This window comes from Serinus canaria, chromosome 2 (genome assembly GCF_022539315.1).
Source record: "Serinus canaria isolate serCan28SL12 chromosome 2, serCan2020, whole genome shotgun sequence".
NCBI classification, from domain to species: domain Eukaryota; kingdom Metazoa; phylum Chordata; class Aves; order Passeriformes; family Fringillidae; genus Serinus; species Serinus canaria.
This window is the reverse complement of record NC_066315.1, coordinates 17,264,266-17,279,814: the sequence shown is the minus strand read 5'-3', so window position 1 is coordinate 17,279,814 and position 15,549 is coordinate 17,264,266. Positions and strand designations below refer to the sequence as shown.

General features: G+C 39.2%; 1 protein-coding gene across 1 annotated transcript in view; it reads left to right on the top strand.

Annotated features, from left to right (window-relative positions):
• The window catches only part of GPR158 (G protein-coupled receptor 158), a 181,122-nt gene that overhangs the window by 13,028 nt on the left and 152,545 nt on the right, over window positions 1-15,549 (top strand). Inside the window, exon 2 of the mRNA XM_018909303.3 lies at window positions 529-634. Within this exon, the coding sequence (XP_018764848.3) occupies window positions 529-634 (106 nt within the window). The remainder of the gene's footprint in view (window positions 1-528; window positions 635-15,549) is intronic.

The window sequence follows — 15,549 nt, the reverse complement described above, 5'->3', positions numbered from 1 at the left end:
GAATGTCTCTGGAGGCTGGGTTGTCGCTGGGGAGGGTACAAAAAAAGGCTTTTTGCCAGTTGTTTTGGCAAATAGGATTCCCTGGAGCAAAGGGGAGAATGTAGTTTTTTCTGGATATGGGGTGAGGTGCAGTGTCTGGTACCTTGCACTCAGAACTGCCTGGGAAGGTTGCTAGCTTCAGAAAAAGTAGTGCAGCTCTTTCACTGTGTTTATTTTGGGTCTTTGCTGCACAGTAAAATGTGAAGGGCATTGCATTGTTTGAACATACAACTTGTTCTTAACTGCCACCCTAGTCTTAATATGTTAGATTTACTGAGCTCTTGTCCATAGTACTTCTCAATAAAGTCTAAAATAGGAATGTTTCTGTGACCATGGCTCTGGGAACACAAAACTTTTCTGGTTTAAGACATTTTATCAAATTCCATATTTAGAAAAAAGAGATAGTTCTGCTTTTCAGGCTACAGCATCACAAAAAAGCTTAACCTATTTCTGCAGTTGTGTTCAAGGCTGTTTCCTCTCTGCTTTCAGAGGTGTTGTCAAAGTCGACATCAATCTGCAGAAGGTGGACATTGACCAGTGTTCGAGCGAGGGATGGTTCTCAGGGACACACAGGTGTCATCTCAACAATTCTGAGGTATGTCTGTCCCTAAGGGACCTCACTTCAGTCAGTAACAAATCTTTACACTGAGCTGTGTTCTGTAGTATAAATGTTATGTATTTTACAGACATTGAATGGGGTTTGTGGGGCTGAAGGAATCTTTCTGTGTGAGGTGTTATGGGATTCGTGAGTTTCAGGAGTGCCTGCAGAATTATTGATTATTGAAACAGAAGCAAAGTTATTGTGAAGAGATACCAGTTACAGGGAAAAAGATTACCAATGAAATAATTTATGAGGTTCTGCTTTGCGAATCAAACAATTACTTTGTGCTCAAAATCAAGATTGGATTTTAGTGTCAGTGTCACTTTTGCTTGGAAAACTTTGCAGAATGTAGTAGAAGTAGCTGAAGTGCTAATGGTAATTATTCAGAAAAACATGGTCATTTGATAGAGTGATACAGAATAACAGGCAGAATTGGATACTGTAATTCCTTCTTAGCAGGAATGCCAACATTTTGACAGAGCTGACTAAAATGTTTGTGCTCAGCTCCTTCCTGCTTCCCCTTTCTTCGGAAGGTCTGTGTCTGGTTCCATCTGTCAGCAAATCATAGATCATTTGGCCTGGCCTGTCATATGTATTCAATGAAACTTTGAAACAAAATACATTTTGATTTTTCCTTTTAATTCTCCGTGTAAAGGTGATTTCAAAGGCACCTGTTTGTTTTCTGTGAGAGTAGGTACCTTGTGCACTTCTGTACTTTTGGGAAGGACAATTAAAATGTAGGGGAAATTGACATTTGTCTACCAGAAGTCAGGAGATGTTTGCCTAATTTTCTGTAAAATGCCATTTTTTCAAAGCCAAGTCTAAATTTAGAAAAACAGTTGGTTTTGATGAATTCAGCTGCTAACATTTTTGAGCAAGAAGAACTCAGAATTTTTGTAAACATCTTTTTTTGGTATTTTTCTCTTTGATTTTTTCATGAAATAAACTTGAAATGCAAAATCAAGTCTTTGATAAAGACTAAGTTAAGACTAAATATTTCTGCAAGTAAAAAAGTTTATTTCTCTGCCAAGTACTTTTTGACTTCTGAATTGAAGGGAATACTTTTTAAATCACTCCCATTTCTTCCTAGAAGAAGATACTGTTTCCCATGTGATCTGCTAAAGCTTGTTTTTTTTTTTTTTTTTTTTAATACATTCTAGTTATCCCAAATGTGATAATATACTTTGGCAAGTGCTCCTCCTTCCCCTAATGTCTTATGAGCAAAATATTTCAGCAGAGGGGTGGGATTGTAAACTGCATCTCTGCAACCAAGAATAAAAGGGAAAAAATCCAGTCCTAGGTCTCTTGTGGCTTGGACCTCATTGGCAGCTAAGTACCATGCAGTCATTCCTTCATTTCCCCTGCCTCCACTGCCATGGGGTGGAGAATTGGGGAAAAAAGATAAAGCTGGGAACAGTTTAATAATGGAAACAAAGTGATTAAGTAATAATAATGACAATAAAATATGCTATTACTAAAATGATGGGGAAAAAAGGGAAATTAAACCTGAGAACAACCCATAATGCACAATATCACCTGCTGACCTATGCCTGTCCTGTCCTCCAGCAACAAGTGACCCCCCCTGCCCAACTCTTCCCAGCTTATATACATGCCACCAGGCAGGATGTTCCAGGTGTGGGATATCCCTGTGGCCAGCTCAGGTCAGCTGTCCTGGCTCTGCTTGCTTCTTGTGCAGAGCATTGGAAGCTGGAAAGCCCTTGACTTAATGCAGGCATTGCTTAGCACACTGGTGTTTTGGCTGTTGCTACCTCACAGAGAATCCAAAACACAGCACTGTACCAGCTACTGAGCGGAAACTACCTCAGCTGAAGGTCCAGGAGAAGGCCCCATGTGCTGCTTTCCAAACTTGTGTCATTGGAACCCACTGTGTGGAATAAGGGTAACTTACATAGTTGTGCAACCATATTTTCCACACAGTTTTGCTGATAAATGCTAATGAAATCATATTCCCTGTGCTCTCCCTTATCTACCTAGGAGCAGTTAAACAAATACCTGCTGATGGTTGAATGCTCTGCCCCCATTTACAAAGTCTGTCTCCAGCAGAGAATGGAGATCTCTTGATTTCCAGTTCTACTCTAGTTAGACCCTTCTTGCCTACTTCAGTTTTGTTTGTGACTTGGGTATTTACTGCAGCATAGCCTCTGTGCAGAGTTCTTGATAAGCCTTTGCCATAGTGAATTTCTGATTTGGCTCTGAAAGTGTTTCCTTCATAGCCCCTACCATGTGGCCAGGCCACCAATACTGTTAAACCAAAGGCATAAAGCTCAATATTTCAGATTATTTTTAAATTTTGGAAATACAGCTCCCTTCTTCCCTAATGCTATGAAAATAGAGTGACTTCATGCAAGAATGGGAGGAAAAGACCAGAGTTATGGATTAATCAAAAGGCCTTTATAGTGGCTAAAATCTACTAGACGCATGGCAGACAAATTCTCCTACTTTCTGTGCTGCTCTGAAGTGTTTATTTTCTAAATAAAAATCATTTGAAATGAGGGAGATGGAGGTGCATGGAAACATATGGTAAGCCAGTGGTCTGTATGTGCTAGACAGAGAAAAGGGAAGGCATGGATGGGATCCAACTTCTTCCAGAAAATAGAGACTGTTGTTGGAAGTACTGTATTGCCTCCACATAGTCTGGCACAGCAGTACTAGGAGATGATGCTAACTGTGGCACTGGGATTTGTCTTTGGAAGGTCATCAAGAACAACCCGATTGTGATGGAATGGTTACAGTGTTAGTCCTTGCTTGGAAAAAAATGGTGTCAGGTTGAGTGATTTAGGAATATTATGATTCAAATATGCAAAATGCTGAGACATACTAATCTTCCTTAAACTTCCATCTGTCCTTAGATTTAGGTGTTCCTTAGGGTTGGTGGATCTTAAATGACTTCCTTTACGTATGGTGCCCTCAAGTTCAAAAAACAGAAAAGAAAACAAGCACTAAGAACTTTGAATTCCCCATTTTTAATTCAACTACTTAAATTTCTAAAATGTAGTGGATTTTTTTTCTGATTTGTTCTCTTTTGTGGGCAGTACACATACATCCCTGATTTTATAGCAGCCTAGATGAACAAGAGTGCCTTTCTTAAACCACAGGGTAACTGGACACTGCTCAACCTAATTAAGCAGGAAATTAGGTGATACTTAATACAGGAAAGTCAAATTGCAGCCATGGCTCAAGTCTATTTCAGTTGTTATGCTTTTCTCCTTTTTTTAATAACTGGATCAGCCAAAAAGAGGCTGATGGCCAGGTGGCTTTTGTGAGAGAGAGCTGCATTCTGCTTCCTGCCTTCTACCTTGACTCCCAAATAGGTGACGGCTTCCCCAAAAGCTATTGGGCAAGATATTTGGGTTCTCTGGGGCTGCAACAAATATGAAAGGTAGTATCTGCAGAGTTAAAAATAATTGAGTAGCATAGATCATAAAACGATGCAGACAAGTCTGAAATTTACAAACAGAAAAAATTTGTACCCAATAACAAATGCAGAAAAAGCTACCCAATAACAAATGCAAAGTAATTCCACTGAACCGGCAGTGCTGTACAGTGTACAGTCTAGGCTGGTAATGGGAGGAAGGAAACATGCACTTTTACCCTGTTTGAAACCCTGGAAGACTTTTACTATATTGGATTTCTTCTCCATAAATGCTGACAGCAGCTGCTGGCACTTTTAGTAACAACTTTAGAGTCCTTGTGGAGCCTCCAGCAATAATGTCAAGGCTGAGGAGCATCTGAAGAAATCAGCTGGTGTGGCCCCTTGAGCTCGGCCGGGTCCTTCCAGCCTGCATGGCAGCAGACTCCACACTGTTCCCCTGGCCTTAATGAGCCTGCTAACAGCTTGCAGTGTGAGGCAGGCTCAGCTGACATCCCTTTGGGTTTCAACAGTATTCCACAAATGACAGCGTGCAAAAATATCTGGAGGAAATGAGGGAAGCAGAGTAAACAAGAAAGCTGCAGTGCTGTCTGTATACAGTGGCTGCATATCCATGTTTGTAGAAGGATGCATAGGCCTACTGTGTGTTTATTTATTGTGCACAAACACAAAACCAGCTGAGAAGGGAAAACAAATGAGCAGTGCAGCCAAAATCTTTTTTCCATTGTTTAGCAAAACATTTTGGTCCATCATATTTTATTATACTGTATGCAAGGTTACAAGCAACTGAGCAAGAGGGAGGTTGGTTAAAAATAGAATTGTAATGGGGACTGGGGTGGGAGGGGATGTGGGGGGAACCCAATGCTTTCCAGGTTTTTCAGGCAAGTGCTTTTCAGTGCCCTTGTCAGACTGGGAAAAGGCTATTAATGTGCACAGTCTGTGGGAGGGGAACTGTGGCAGAGATTAGCATCTGAAGTCATAACCCGCTGGGTCATAGTCAGTGTCATTGATTTTGCTTTTTACTGGCATGTATTTTCTGTCCTATCCATTAGGGAAAGTGCAGTCAGAAGAATTTGAAATCAAAGCTGTTTGGTGATTCAGTCTGAGTGACTGGGTTTATGGACTATAGTTAGCTTCTAATTTGGAAATAATAATCATTCTTGAAGCTACAGATTGCATTCAACACAGGATAAGAGCAGTACCCAACCAGAGCAGAGAGCATGTCAGGATATATTTTGTCTTAAAACAGCATCATTAGTGGTTGAAAACAAATACTAAATGCTATATCAAATCCTGAGCTGAAGAGGGAAACTAAGGCAGAAAGGGCAGTGGCTCACTTCAGGATGCAGGTGAAGAAAACATAGCCAGCTTGTCTTGGATTCAGAAGCAGACAGGTGTATCTGTTCTCTCCAACAGCTCAGGCTATTTGAAGAGCATGCAGTAGACACAAAAAACATTTTGGATGCTATTTTTAAAATAACTTTTGCATCATCTGCATTCATGGGAAAAGTCCCCTTATGACAGTAAACCAGATCTAATCTGGCACTCCCCCAGACACTGTTACATAAAATAAGGTGGAGGTTTGTTGGAGTTCTCAGTGATAAATAAGGTGCTATGAAAACCAGCTTTCAGTTTAAGGAAGAGGCAGGTTGCTTAGCTACAGCATTGCTTTAAAGACAAAAAATTTAAATGAGTCTGTGTTTTGCAGGAGCTAATCTTGGTTATCAATGTTTTCTTCAAAGAAGAAAACCTTTGCAAAAATTCCTTTCATCCTAGTTAGCAGTCTTAACTTGAGCATTTAAATTCATCTGGGTCAGTTCTATTTGCTTTGTTTTTCTTCCCCCAAAGTTAAGACATGAAAAGGAGTAGATGGTTGGCTGAATGATATTGTCTGTCAAATTAAAATAGCTGGGAGATTTTTGGTTTATCTTGCATATGACAGGTGTAGCATTACATCATTTTCCAGTTCTTTCAGATCTGTGACTGCAATTTTTGGATCTTTCTCTGCTGAACAGAGATATTCAGATGATCCTGTCAGGCAATGCTGGTTAGTTGTGCTGGTGCTTCTTCCTGTTGTGTTTGGGAAGGGAAGAGGTGAGGCCCAGAATTTTCCTTGGCTGGTGGAACATGAGCAAAATATACATGGTGAGAGCAAGGGGGAAGTTGCAGAGACGGGGATGGATGCAGGGAAGAGAGAGATTGAAAAACTGTGGCTGGGGCAAGAGAAGGAAGTTCAGGGTGTATTGGGAGGCACAGAAAACCTTGCAGTGAGGAGTATGGGGACTGGAGCCAGGCTGCACCATTCTCATGGCAGTCTGGCTGTGAGTTGTCTTTCCAGGAGTGGAAGGGCAGAATCTGTAGCAAACCCAGGCATAAACAGAGCACAGCTTCATTCGGAGTCCTCATTTTTTATCGCTATGTCCAGAGGCTTGTACAACGTCTGAAAAATGCCTCTAGTTGCATTAAGCACAATTAGATATTTGCAACTAGATAAATATACAGCATTCTGGTTTCAAAGCATCTGGTCCATTCTGTGAGAGATTTGACAGGCTTATCTTGTGAGGTGATACAAAGACTATTACCCCCGTTTTACAGCTGTCCCACAGGCAAAATTATTATCTCTAAACTGATAGACTGGAATTGCAGAGTGATCTCCAGGTGTGTGAATTACCTTCTCCAGAGTTTGATTTCTGCAGAGAGGTGTGCCAAGCATGTGAACTGAGATGAGCTCCATCCAGGGCTCAGGCTGGATCATCTTCAGAAATGGGTTTTGGGGTGCAGCACAGCATGTACCCACACCATGCTTCAGATACTTCCAGCAAAACTTAAGCATCCTGAGAGATTTCTGAAACCTGTGTCTGATGAGCTTCATAGTTTTCTTAGTGATCCTGACTTGTGATAAAATTTTGGTCAAGAAATAAATCACCCCAACTCCTCTTAGATAAACACCCTGTTGCTGTCATTGCAAAGGACACAGCTTTCTCTGAACTGTGCAGACTCTGTTCTTGAGTTAGCTGTCAGGTTACTCAGGTAATATTTTGCAGAGGGTTTTTTTCATAGTTAAAATAGGAGAATTCTGCTCATACCTATGTACTGCAGGTAATTTTTTCTTTGAAAAAATAGGGTTTTTTGGTTTTTGCAAGACTTGAGAAAGTTAACCAATAGAAAAAAAATTGTCTTACTTTAAAAAAAGCTTGTATCAGCTGTAGTAACTGTTTTCCCTGCTTTTTTCATAGTTCATCATACCTAAAAAAGAGGCAAGTTTAATTTAGCCTAGAGAATAAAGGTCATTTGTTTATCTATAATAAATAAAAGTCATCTTGAAAACATATTAAAACTCTCATGAAGAAAAACTGGAGACAATAGCTGCTGAATCTTTATATTCAAAACAATGTACTGAATCATTGTAATAACCTTAATAGAAAAAAACTAATTTAGCTTTATTTTTAAGCACAATTTTATAACACTAGACATTCAAATACAGTCACTTTTGTTGGTGACTTCTGTTAAGAGGCAAATGCTTTTTTGCAAATGAAAAATGACTGCTTTTGGGTTATCTATGCTTTTGTTTAAATTTCAGTAATTTGTATGACCTTTTTATTCTGGTTTGCATTTGCCGGTACTGTAAACTGATGGCTATAAAGGACTGGTGTCCTGGAAATTTCTTAGCCTTTGCTAACCTCAGAATCATCTTTTGTGTTTCTTTAATACTTTTTTGTCCATTGCTGTTTGAGATTATGAATGTACTAAGCATCAGTGCTAATATGGGAATGCAGAACATTTGATTTTTGATCTTCAGATTTTTGAGTATTACTGCCTTTTTGTGTTTTGACTATTTTGTAAGCTGAGTTTCATCCTACTGCATTTCTTTATTTTTCACCTAAAAGGATTTTATTCTTTTTTCTATCACTGAAAAGGTAGTGAAAAGAAATACACTTCTTCCAAACATCATATGTATATAAAATTCCTAAGATAAGAAAGATATTTATTGTCTTTGATTATTCCTTAACTTATAAAAGATGGTGAGGGAAAGTAGAGACCAATCAGACAATATTTGTTATATTGCACTGTGTTCTTCTTGCTGCAGGATCAGAACCCCTCTGAAGTTAAATTTGGTCCCCAGATTTACCACAACTATTCTGAAGGCAAACAGTTTTCATTTACTTGCATGAAATAGGTAGTAGGATTTGCTTACTGAACTCTACTCTTTTTTGTCAGAATGTAATAGCTACTTTTTTTTCACCACTAATTACATCTAAACATTTTAATAATTTTTTCTCTTTCAAATATGGTTGGCTAGAGAAAAGAAGTATTCATGAAGAGGTATAACCATGCCTTCTAATTTAAGCAAAGTGAGTCCCATGCAGCCACCATAACCAGTTATAGTCTTGCTGTTACATTTTAAAATAAAACTAACCCAGCTGGCTTGACCTGAGAAATTGAACTTTCTCTATAGCTAATAAACTGAAATATTTGCAACCCTCAGATATTTTTGTATGTTTTTATGTTAGCATGTATTTACAGCTAACCTGTGCATGTGTGCACATGTATGAACATTATATAAATGTGTGTCTGAACATCCATATATACATGGAGCTGTGAATTGCTTGGTCCTTTGCATAGAGGCATTCTGCCAGAGCAGCTTTGTGCTGAGATGTTGCAGAGGCTGGGAGGGGACACTGGGGCTTGCTTTGCACCCCAGCCCATGCACCAGCACAGGCTGCAGGGCTGAGCAGCTGGGAAGCAGCTTTGTGCAAAAGGTTCAGGGGATCCTGGTGGGCACCACATCCACCATGAGCCAGCAGCGTGCTCTTGCAAGGCTTGCACAGCCTTGGGGGCTGTGTTAGGCAGAGCTTTGCCAGCTGGGCAAGGCCTCCTCTGCAGGGCTGTGCCCTCTTCTGGGCTCCTCAGTTCAGGAGGCATGGATGCTCTGCAGGGGCTCAGCCAAGGGCCACCACACTCAGGTGTTTGGGGCTCCTGTTGGATGAGAGACCAAGCAAACTGGAACTGTACAACATAGAAAAGAGAAGTTTTGGGGATTTTCTCTACCTAAAGGAGAGACAGATTCCTCTCAGGGGTCGTCAGTGACAAGGCAAGAGGTAAGGCTTCAGACTGAAGCAGTAAAAAAACCCTTTTTTGATTACACTGTGGGGGTAGTCAGGCAGCAGAGCAGGTTGTGCATGGATGTGATGGAGAGACAGCATTGGTGATGTTCAGAATGTGTGGGGCCCTGGGCAACCTGGTTTAGCTGAGCCTGCTCTGAGTAGAACTTGGGACTGGATGATTTTCAGAGGTGCCTTCCAGGCTCAGCTGCTGTGGGATTCTGTGGTCAGCTGCTCTTTCATCCTTTGTAAATTCATTTTTCCTGTCTGATGTAGTCAGAAAACAAAGCCTTGTGAGCTTTGCATTTCCACTCTGCTTTATTTTTACTTGTGTCAAGACTCTCTTCCATTGCCAGCTGCTTTTGCAAAGCACTTTTTTTCTGTTAAGCTTCTAATAAGTATGTGAAGATGTGCATGTAAGTTTTTTGAGAAATCATTTGCTTTAGACACTTTTCTACAACAAGCTCAACATTTCTTTCTTCTACTACAATAGAAGAAAGGGAAGCAATATATCCAGATTCTTATTTTCTTAGATAATACCAGTCAGCATCTCAACTTACTTTTAAAACTTCTCTGAAATTGATTTAGTAGAGATAACATTAAACTTTGGATGATGCTGGCTTGCTGCTTGTGCAAGGTTTTAAATATTTTTATCCCTTCATATATTATCTAAGTATCTAATGGTTAAATCTTTGAGTGGATGGAAGATCTAAAATATAGATTTTGTGGTGCATTTAATTGGACTACAAATGCTGCATTATACATTGGGAGTTTTCCAAATAGACTACAAGGTATAGAATACTGTCCTAGAATTAGAGGATTCCGAGGGCTGTTTAGTAAATTGATATAGGTTCTTTTGAAATTAAGACATTCTGATACTTGTTTTGATCCTGAAATGCAGTGAAGCAACATGAGCAGTGAATTTTCCTGAATGAACATTTTTGATATGTGTAATTTTGAAATATAAAAACATGTACTTCAGGTAGCTTCTCTTGGAAATTATATAATTTGAAAGACTGGTAAAACTTGATTAAAAATGTGCATTAATCTTAATCCTTTCTTATGGGGAGAAAATGTAAAAAGGACACTTGGAGAAGGTCCTGCTCTCTGATAATGGCAGGTGACTTTGTGATACATATCGAGCATTTCTAGAAATCTGTCTACCAAATGCAAAGCCCCAAATACATGTCTTGTCTTCTTTTTTTTTCTCAAAGCCCCACCAAATGCATGTCTTGTCTTCTTTTTTTTTTTCTCTTGAAAATTTAGAAACTTTTGATACCATTTGTCCAGTTCCATCTCTAGTGATATCTATCTTATGCTGTTGGATATTCATGGCGTTATTTTAGCTCAGCCAAAGCATCTTATCTCTCTTACAAGAAAGGAAGTCAAAGAAAGCAGCACTCCAGAGCTTGTAAACTTCTACCAGCCATGATAGGACATCATTACCTTCCAATGTATACAAGACATGGCACAAATTGATTTTAAGCATGTGAGAGCAAATATTTGCTCTGTAGAGCTTAAACTCCCTAATTCACGTTGTTTCACTGCCCTTCAAATAAATGCACTGGCTGAAGTAGGCATTTCTTGGTTGCTTAGTTATACAGATTTTTTATATGGATAACTAATATGTGATGCTTGTTTAAAAGAAATGGCTAAATAAAATGATGCTGTCATCCTGATGTGAATATTTGGGAATATTTTTGTGAAAAATGGTGAGACTGATTTTTTTTTTTCTTGGTAGTAGAATGAGTTTTAATTTTTAAATCTGGGTTTTCTCTGTAATAATGATTGCTTTCTAAGGGACCACTTTATTGCTACATAGACTGTGAATAAAAAGCAATTCTCATGAAGTATTATTCAGTGAGCTACTTAAGGAAGAAATATTTTTGCATGTTTAATGCACATTTCACTATGTTTCATTTCCATAGGTGATTGAGTGTTGTTTTTAATTATGCATAAGTGGATTATTCTAACTGCTTTCTAACATTGTTTTTAAAAAATGGTGCATTATAGCAGTCATTTTTTGTTACAAGTGTAACCTAAAAATATTTTCTTTGGTGATTACATGATGATATGGAGAGACATTTTGCATCTTTGTCACACTGCAGCAAATTTTAGTGTTTCCCCTGTTTGTGTATCTTGTTGTAACACTGCTAAATGGTGAAAATGTTGAAATACCTGTAATAGTTGAGATGCGTCAACTTTGAAGTCCTTGCTTCTCACAGAACTTTCCAGTGGCTTTGCATTAACTGTGTTTGAATTTGTATGTGTGTAACACAAGAAATGACTGCCATGGGTCACAGATGTGGGAAGGAAAATGAAGTTGGTGTGGGTGGGAAGCACTGTGTATGGCCCTGGGACCACAGCAGCTGTCCCCATAAACTGGGGCCACAACACTATCCAGGAAAGAGTGATGAAGAGGAGGAGAGCTTGAAAAGCATGAATTCCAGACAGCAGCTGTGCACTCACCTTTTTAGTAAGGATGAAAGGATAACATTTTTATGAGGAAAGAATACCTCACTTGTCCCTTGTAAACGTCAAGCCTTTGACAGTGCTCTTGCTCTGCTCCATTTGTTTTCTCCAAAGATATAAACACTGTTACAAAGAACAGTCGTGTTTTTGAGGTTTTCCCCCCCCCTATTATTTCTTGCCATGGTTAAGTCCCAAATAATTTTGGGTTGCAGGTGTGAGAATGTTTGTAATTATCCATTCAGATCATCCATAGCTGTATGGCTTTATAGCAGCAGCTTTACATTAGGAATTGGTCTTTCAGTCTGTAGCATGCAGACTTCTCACTAATATCATTTGGATCCTTGTTGATGCTGAAGAACAGAGGCAGTAATCGGTGATCTCAGCAGAGAGGAGTGGAGCTGCTGACCTGGTGTGTTGGCCTTCAGAACTCCAGTTGTGCTTTGTTCTGTGACCAGCATTTTTGAGTGCATCCTCTGTAGAAAGACATTTTAGATCCTGGAGGCAGGTGGGATATGTTCTTCCCTCTTGCAGCAAAGGCTGATCAGCTCACCATTCAGGGGATCATTCTCTCAATCACCTTTCCAGGTACTATTGATCTCTGTGTTCAGTTTAACCATCAGTACAAGCAACATGCTCTTAGTAAATACAGTTCTGTGGACATGATCCAAATTGTTAAGATCAGTTTGGTTTCTGGCAGACCTTCATTCTGATCTGGAGTACCCTTGTGCAGGTTAAAAGGAGTTTCTTTCTGCTTCCTCTCTTTGAAAGGATATTACCAATATTTTTTTTTTTTTGCCTTTTGATACAGTGTCATAACTGGGACAATCAGACTCTTTTCTTTTTACCTTTTCCCCCTATCAAATCCCACACCCCATGTTGCCTTTTTGGAAAAAAACAACCCCAAACAACTGTATAATTTTTTCTTAAGTCTTCAGTCTTTTTTAATTTGCAGTCTCAGCTTAGCTTTGGGTTTAGGTTGTATTCCTTGTTTTGGGAAGTGTGCAGATATAAAAGCTGCTACCCGAGTGCAACTCTGCCTTGAATCTGGTTTTGCTTTTCTTCTCTCTAGATTGACTACCCACTGAAAGGCTTTGGAGTTGCAGCTTTTCTAAGATTATTTATTTTGCCTTGATGACTCTGAGTGCAATGCTGAGGATATTTGTGTTGTTAGCCAGGAAAATCAAGTACAAATATGGCCCAACTTCTTCTCTCTCTTGTGTTTAAATGCAGACCAGATACATTCCTGGATAACCCTTGTTAGCCATTCCCATGCTGCTGAAATCCAGACAGAGATATTTTATTTGAATCCATGTGGTCTGTTATTGTAGGTGGTCATATTATATCATCTGACACTTGCTTTTATCTTAAAATATACAAAAAAGTCTCAGAAATGATGAATAATTTATCACAGGTATCTTTGGTCCTGTGCTCCTCCTGGGGAGCTCCACTGGACTGGTCACATCTCTTCCTGAAAATAGTCTGTAAGAAGAAAAACAGCAACTAGATTTTGGATGCCTCCCTGAGACTGGCACTTTGGCTTTTACAGAGGAAATGCTACAGATGTGAACTGAGGGAATCTTCTTCAGGACAGATAAGGGAAACATCTCAGCTTTTAAAAGCAGCTTGTACAGTTTGCTCATTCACCTCAAATCACCATGGCCATCTGTAAGGAAAAAGTTCAGAGTCAGAACAGTGAGCATTAGGCTGAATTTTCTATTTTTCTCTACCTGTAGCAGGTAGGTTCTGCCTGAACTACTAGCACTGATCCTGTGAGAGTTGACTCAAGAAACTGCTCTGAGTGACAGGAAAAGGTTATGTATTGGAAGGTTGGTGAGCTGTCAAAACACCTAAAGATATTTAAATTGCTTTAAAAGTGACTGCCAAGTAAAACTTGTTTTTAAATTGCTGTCCTTATACAAGAATTAAGTTAATGGCATATCTCTCAGGGACAGAGACTGACAGGATAGTTCAACTTCTGTTAGCTCTATTCATAAATATTTTCACTGAAGTAATGAGAAAGAGCAGTTACTTTCCAAGCTTCCTCTCCCTTTTCCTTGGCTTGACTACAGTATACTTGGTTACCTCTTCTAGTCTGATTTACAAATTGCTTTTAGGAGCACTTTACTTTAGTGACAGTAAAGGTGACTGGATTCCTTATGTCTGTAATGTAAACCCCATCACACTGTTTCCCAGTAAAAAATGGGTTTTTTAGGCAAGAGTTCTTAATATTCATTTCCACAGCTTCATAGAACTAGAGCAACTCTGGCACATTACAAAATATATTCTCATTATCATTTCTCCTGAAGAAACAGTGCTGGGGCCCTTCCTGTGAAGATTAGATTGTGCCTCAATATTCAAGACCATCAGAAGTGAAAGCTCAGTTAATGGCATTCTGACAGAGACAAACAATTCTTTGGGAGAAAGAGGAATAGATAAAAACACTATTTTGAAGGAGTGCTGAAAATCTCCCTCATTTTGGAATGTACTTTGAAAGGATAGATGCCCAGTTTGTTAATACACCCAAGCAAATTCTGACAGAGAAGCCATGTACTATTGCATTGGACAACACAGTTCAGCATCTTCTAGGTGACAATGAGAAGATCCTCTCTTAAGTAAAAAAAAAACCTAGAATTCAAAATTTACAATAGTAAGTAAAAGGTGCTTTCATATATAAAAAATGAGGGAAATATTACAAAAAAATATAATAAATTAGTAAAGTAATGCTGAAATAGTCCTGTAATAAGACTCTTTTTACCCAATAAATATAGTTCTGCCGTTACAGGAACCAAGGATTCCTCAGCAATTTTCAGATAAAGCAGAAAAAGTTGTTCCTATTGTGATGCTGATGAGCACTGGTAAAGTTAGTTTGTCCACACAATCTCAGGGTTTTCAACTCTGCCATGTGCCTGCACCCTAAAGTCCTACATGAAAGTCACTATAACAGACTGGGCATGCCAGGCAGCCCTGCTCAGCTGCTGGACCAAACCTTCTGAGTTCTGGTGAACTGACTTCAAGCACTATTTTTAGGACTACAGAAATTTGGCACCTGATAACTTATGTTTCAGGATGACATGAGAGGAAAAATACACTATAGTTGAGGAGTTATGTCTCTTTGTCACTGATGTTTGGCTGTAATTTTTTATGACAGCAGAGTAGCTCAGTTGAGAAGCAGAAAATTCCTTCCCTACTGCAAAATGTTCTAGAAGAAAATTAATGCAGAGAAGCAACAGAGGAAGTGCCTTTGGTTTTGAGGTGCATGTCATTCTTTCAAGGGTAGTTTAAAACATTAAAAAAGGAAAAAAAGAAAAATAGAAAAGATGGGCAGTACCACGTGTACCTGCACAGCTAAAGTCAACAGAAGCTGTTAGATGCTTAACTTTTCCTCATTGGAAGGTGCAGCCCTTGACTACAGTTTAGGACTGAACCTTTCACTACAGAACTTTGCTGTTCAAATGATTGAACACTATCAAACAGCCTTTGAATTCATATAGTAGTGACAAAGACATTTGAAAGCACTTAGAAGTTTCCAGAACTTTGGAAAACACTGGGAGAGAAATTGCTGTATTATAAGTTCACAGAAGTATGTGTTGTTTATGGGTAAAAAAACCCTAAACCTGTTAAAGTAACCCCTCTGAAATACCTTTGTTCTTCTTTCCCCTGTGCAAATTTTTCTCTGGCATCTGGGCACAAATGGACCATTGTCTGCCAAGTCCTGCCTGAGTGCTTGAGCTTCACTCCTTCAGTCAGGCAGAGGTGCCCAGTCATTGGTATCTTCCCTGGGGCAAAATCACCTGTGGTATTTTACAGGCATGCCTACAACACCTGGGAGTTCATTAGTATTCTATAGCATCCTGTGGCCTTTCAAAGGACAGGAGTTTCTGAGGACTTTCTTGGAAGAAAGTGGGAAAACCATTCTGTTTTGGTTTTGCTCTGCCTGAGAAGTC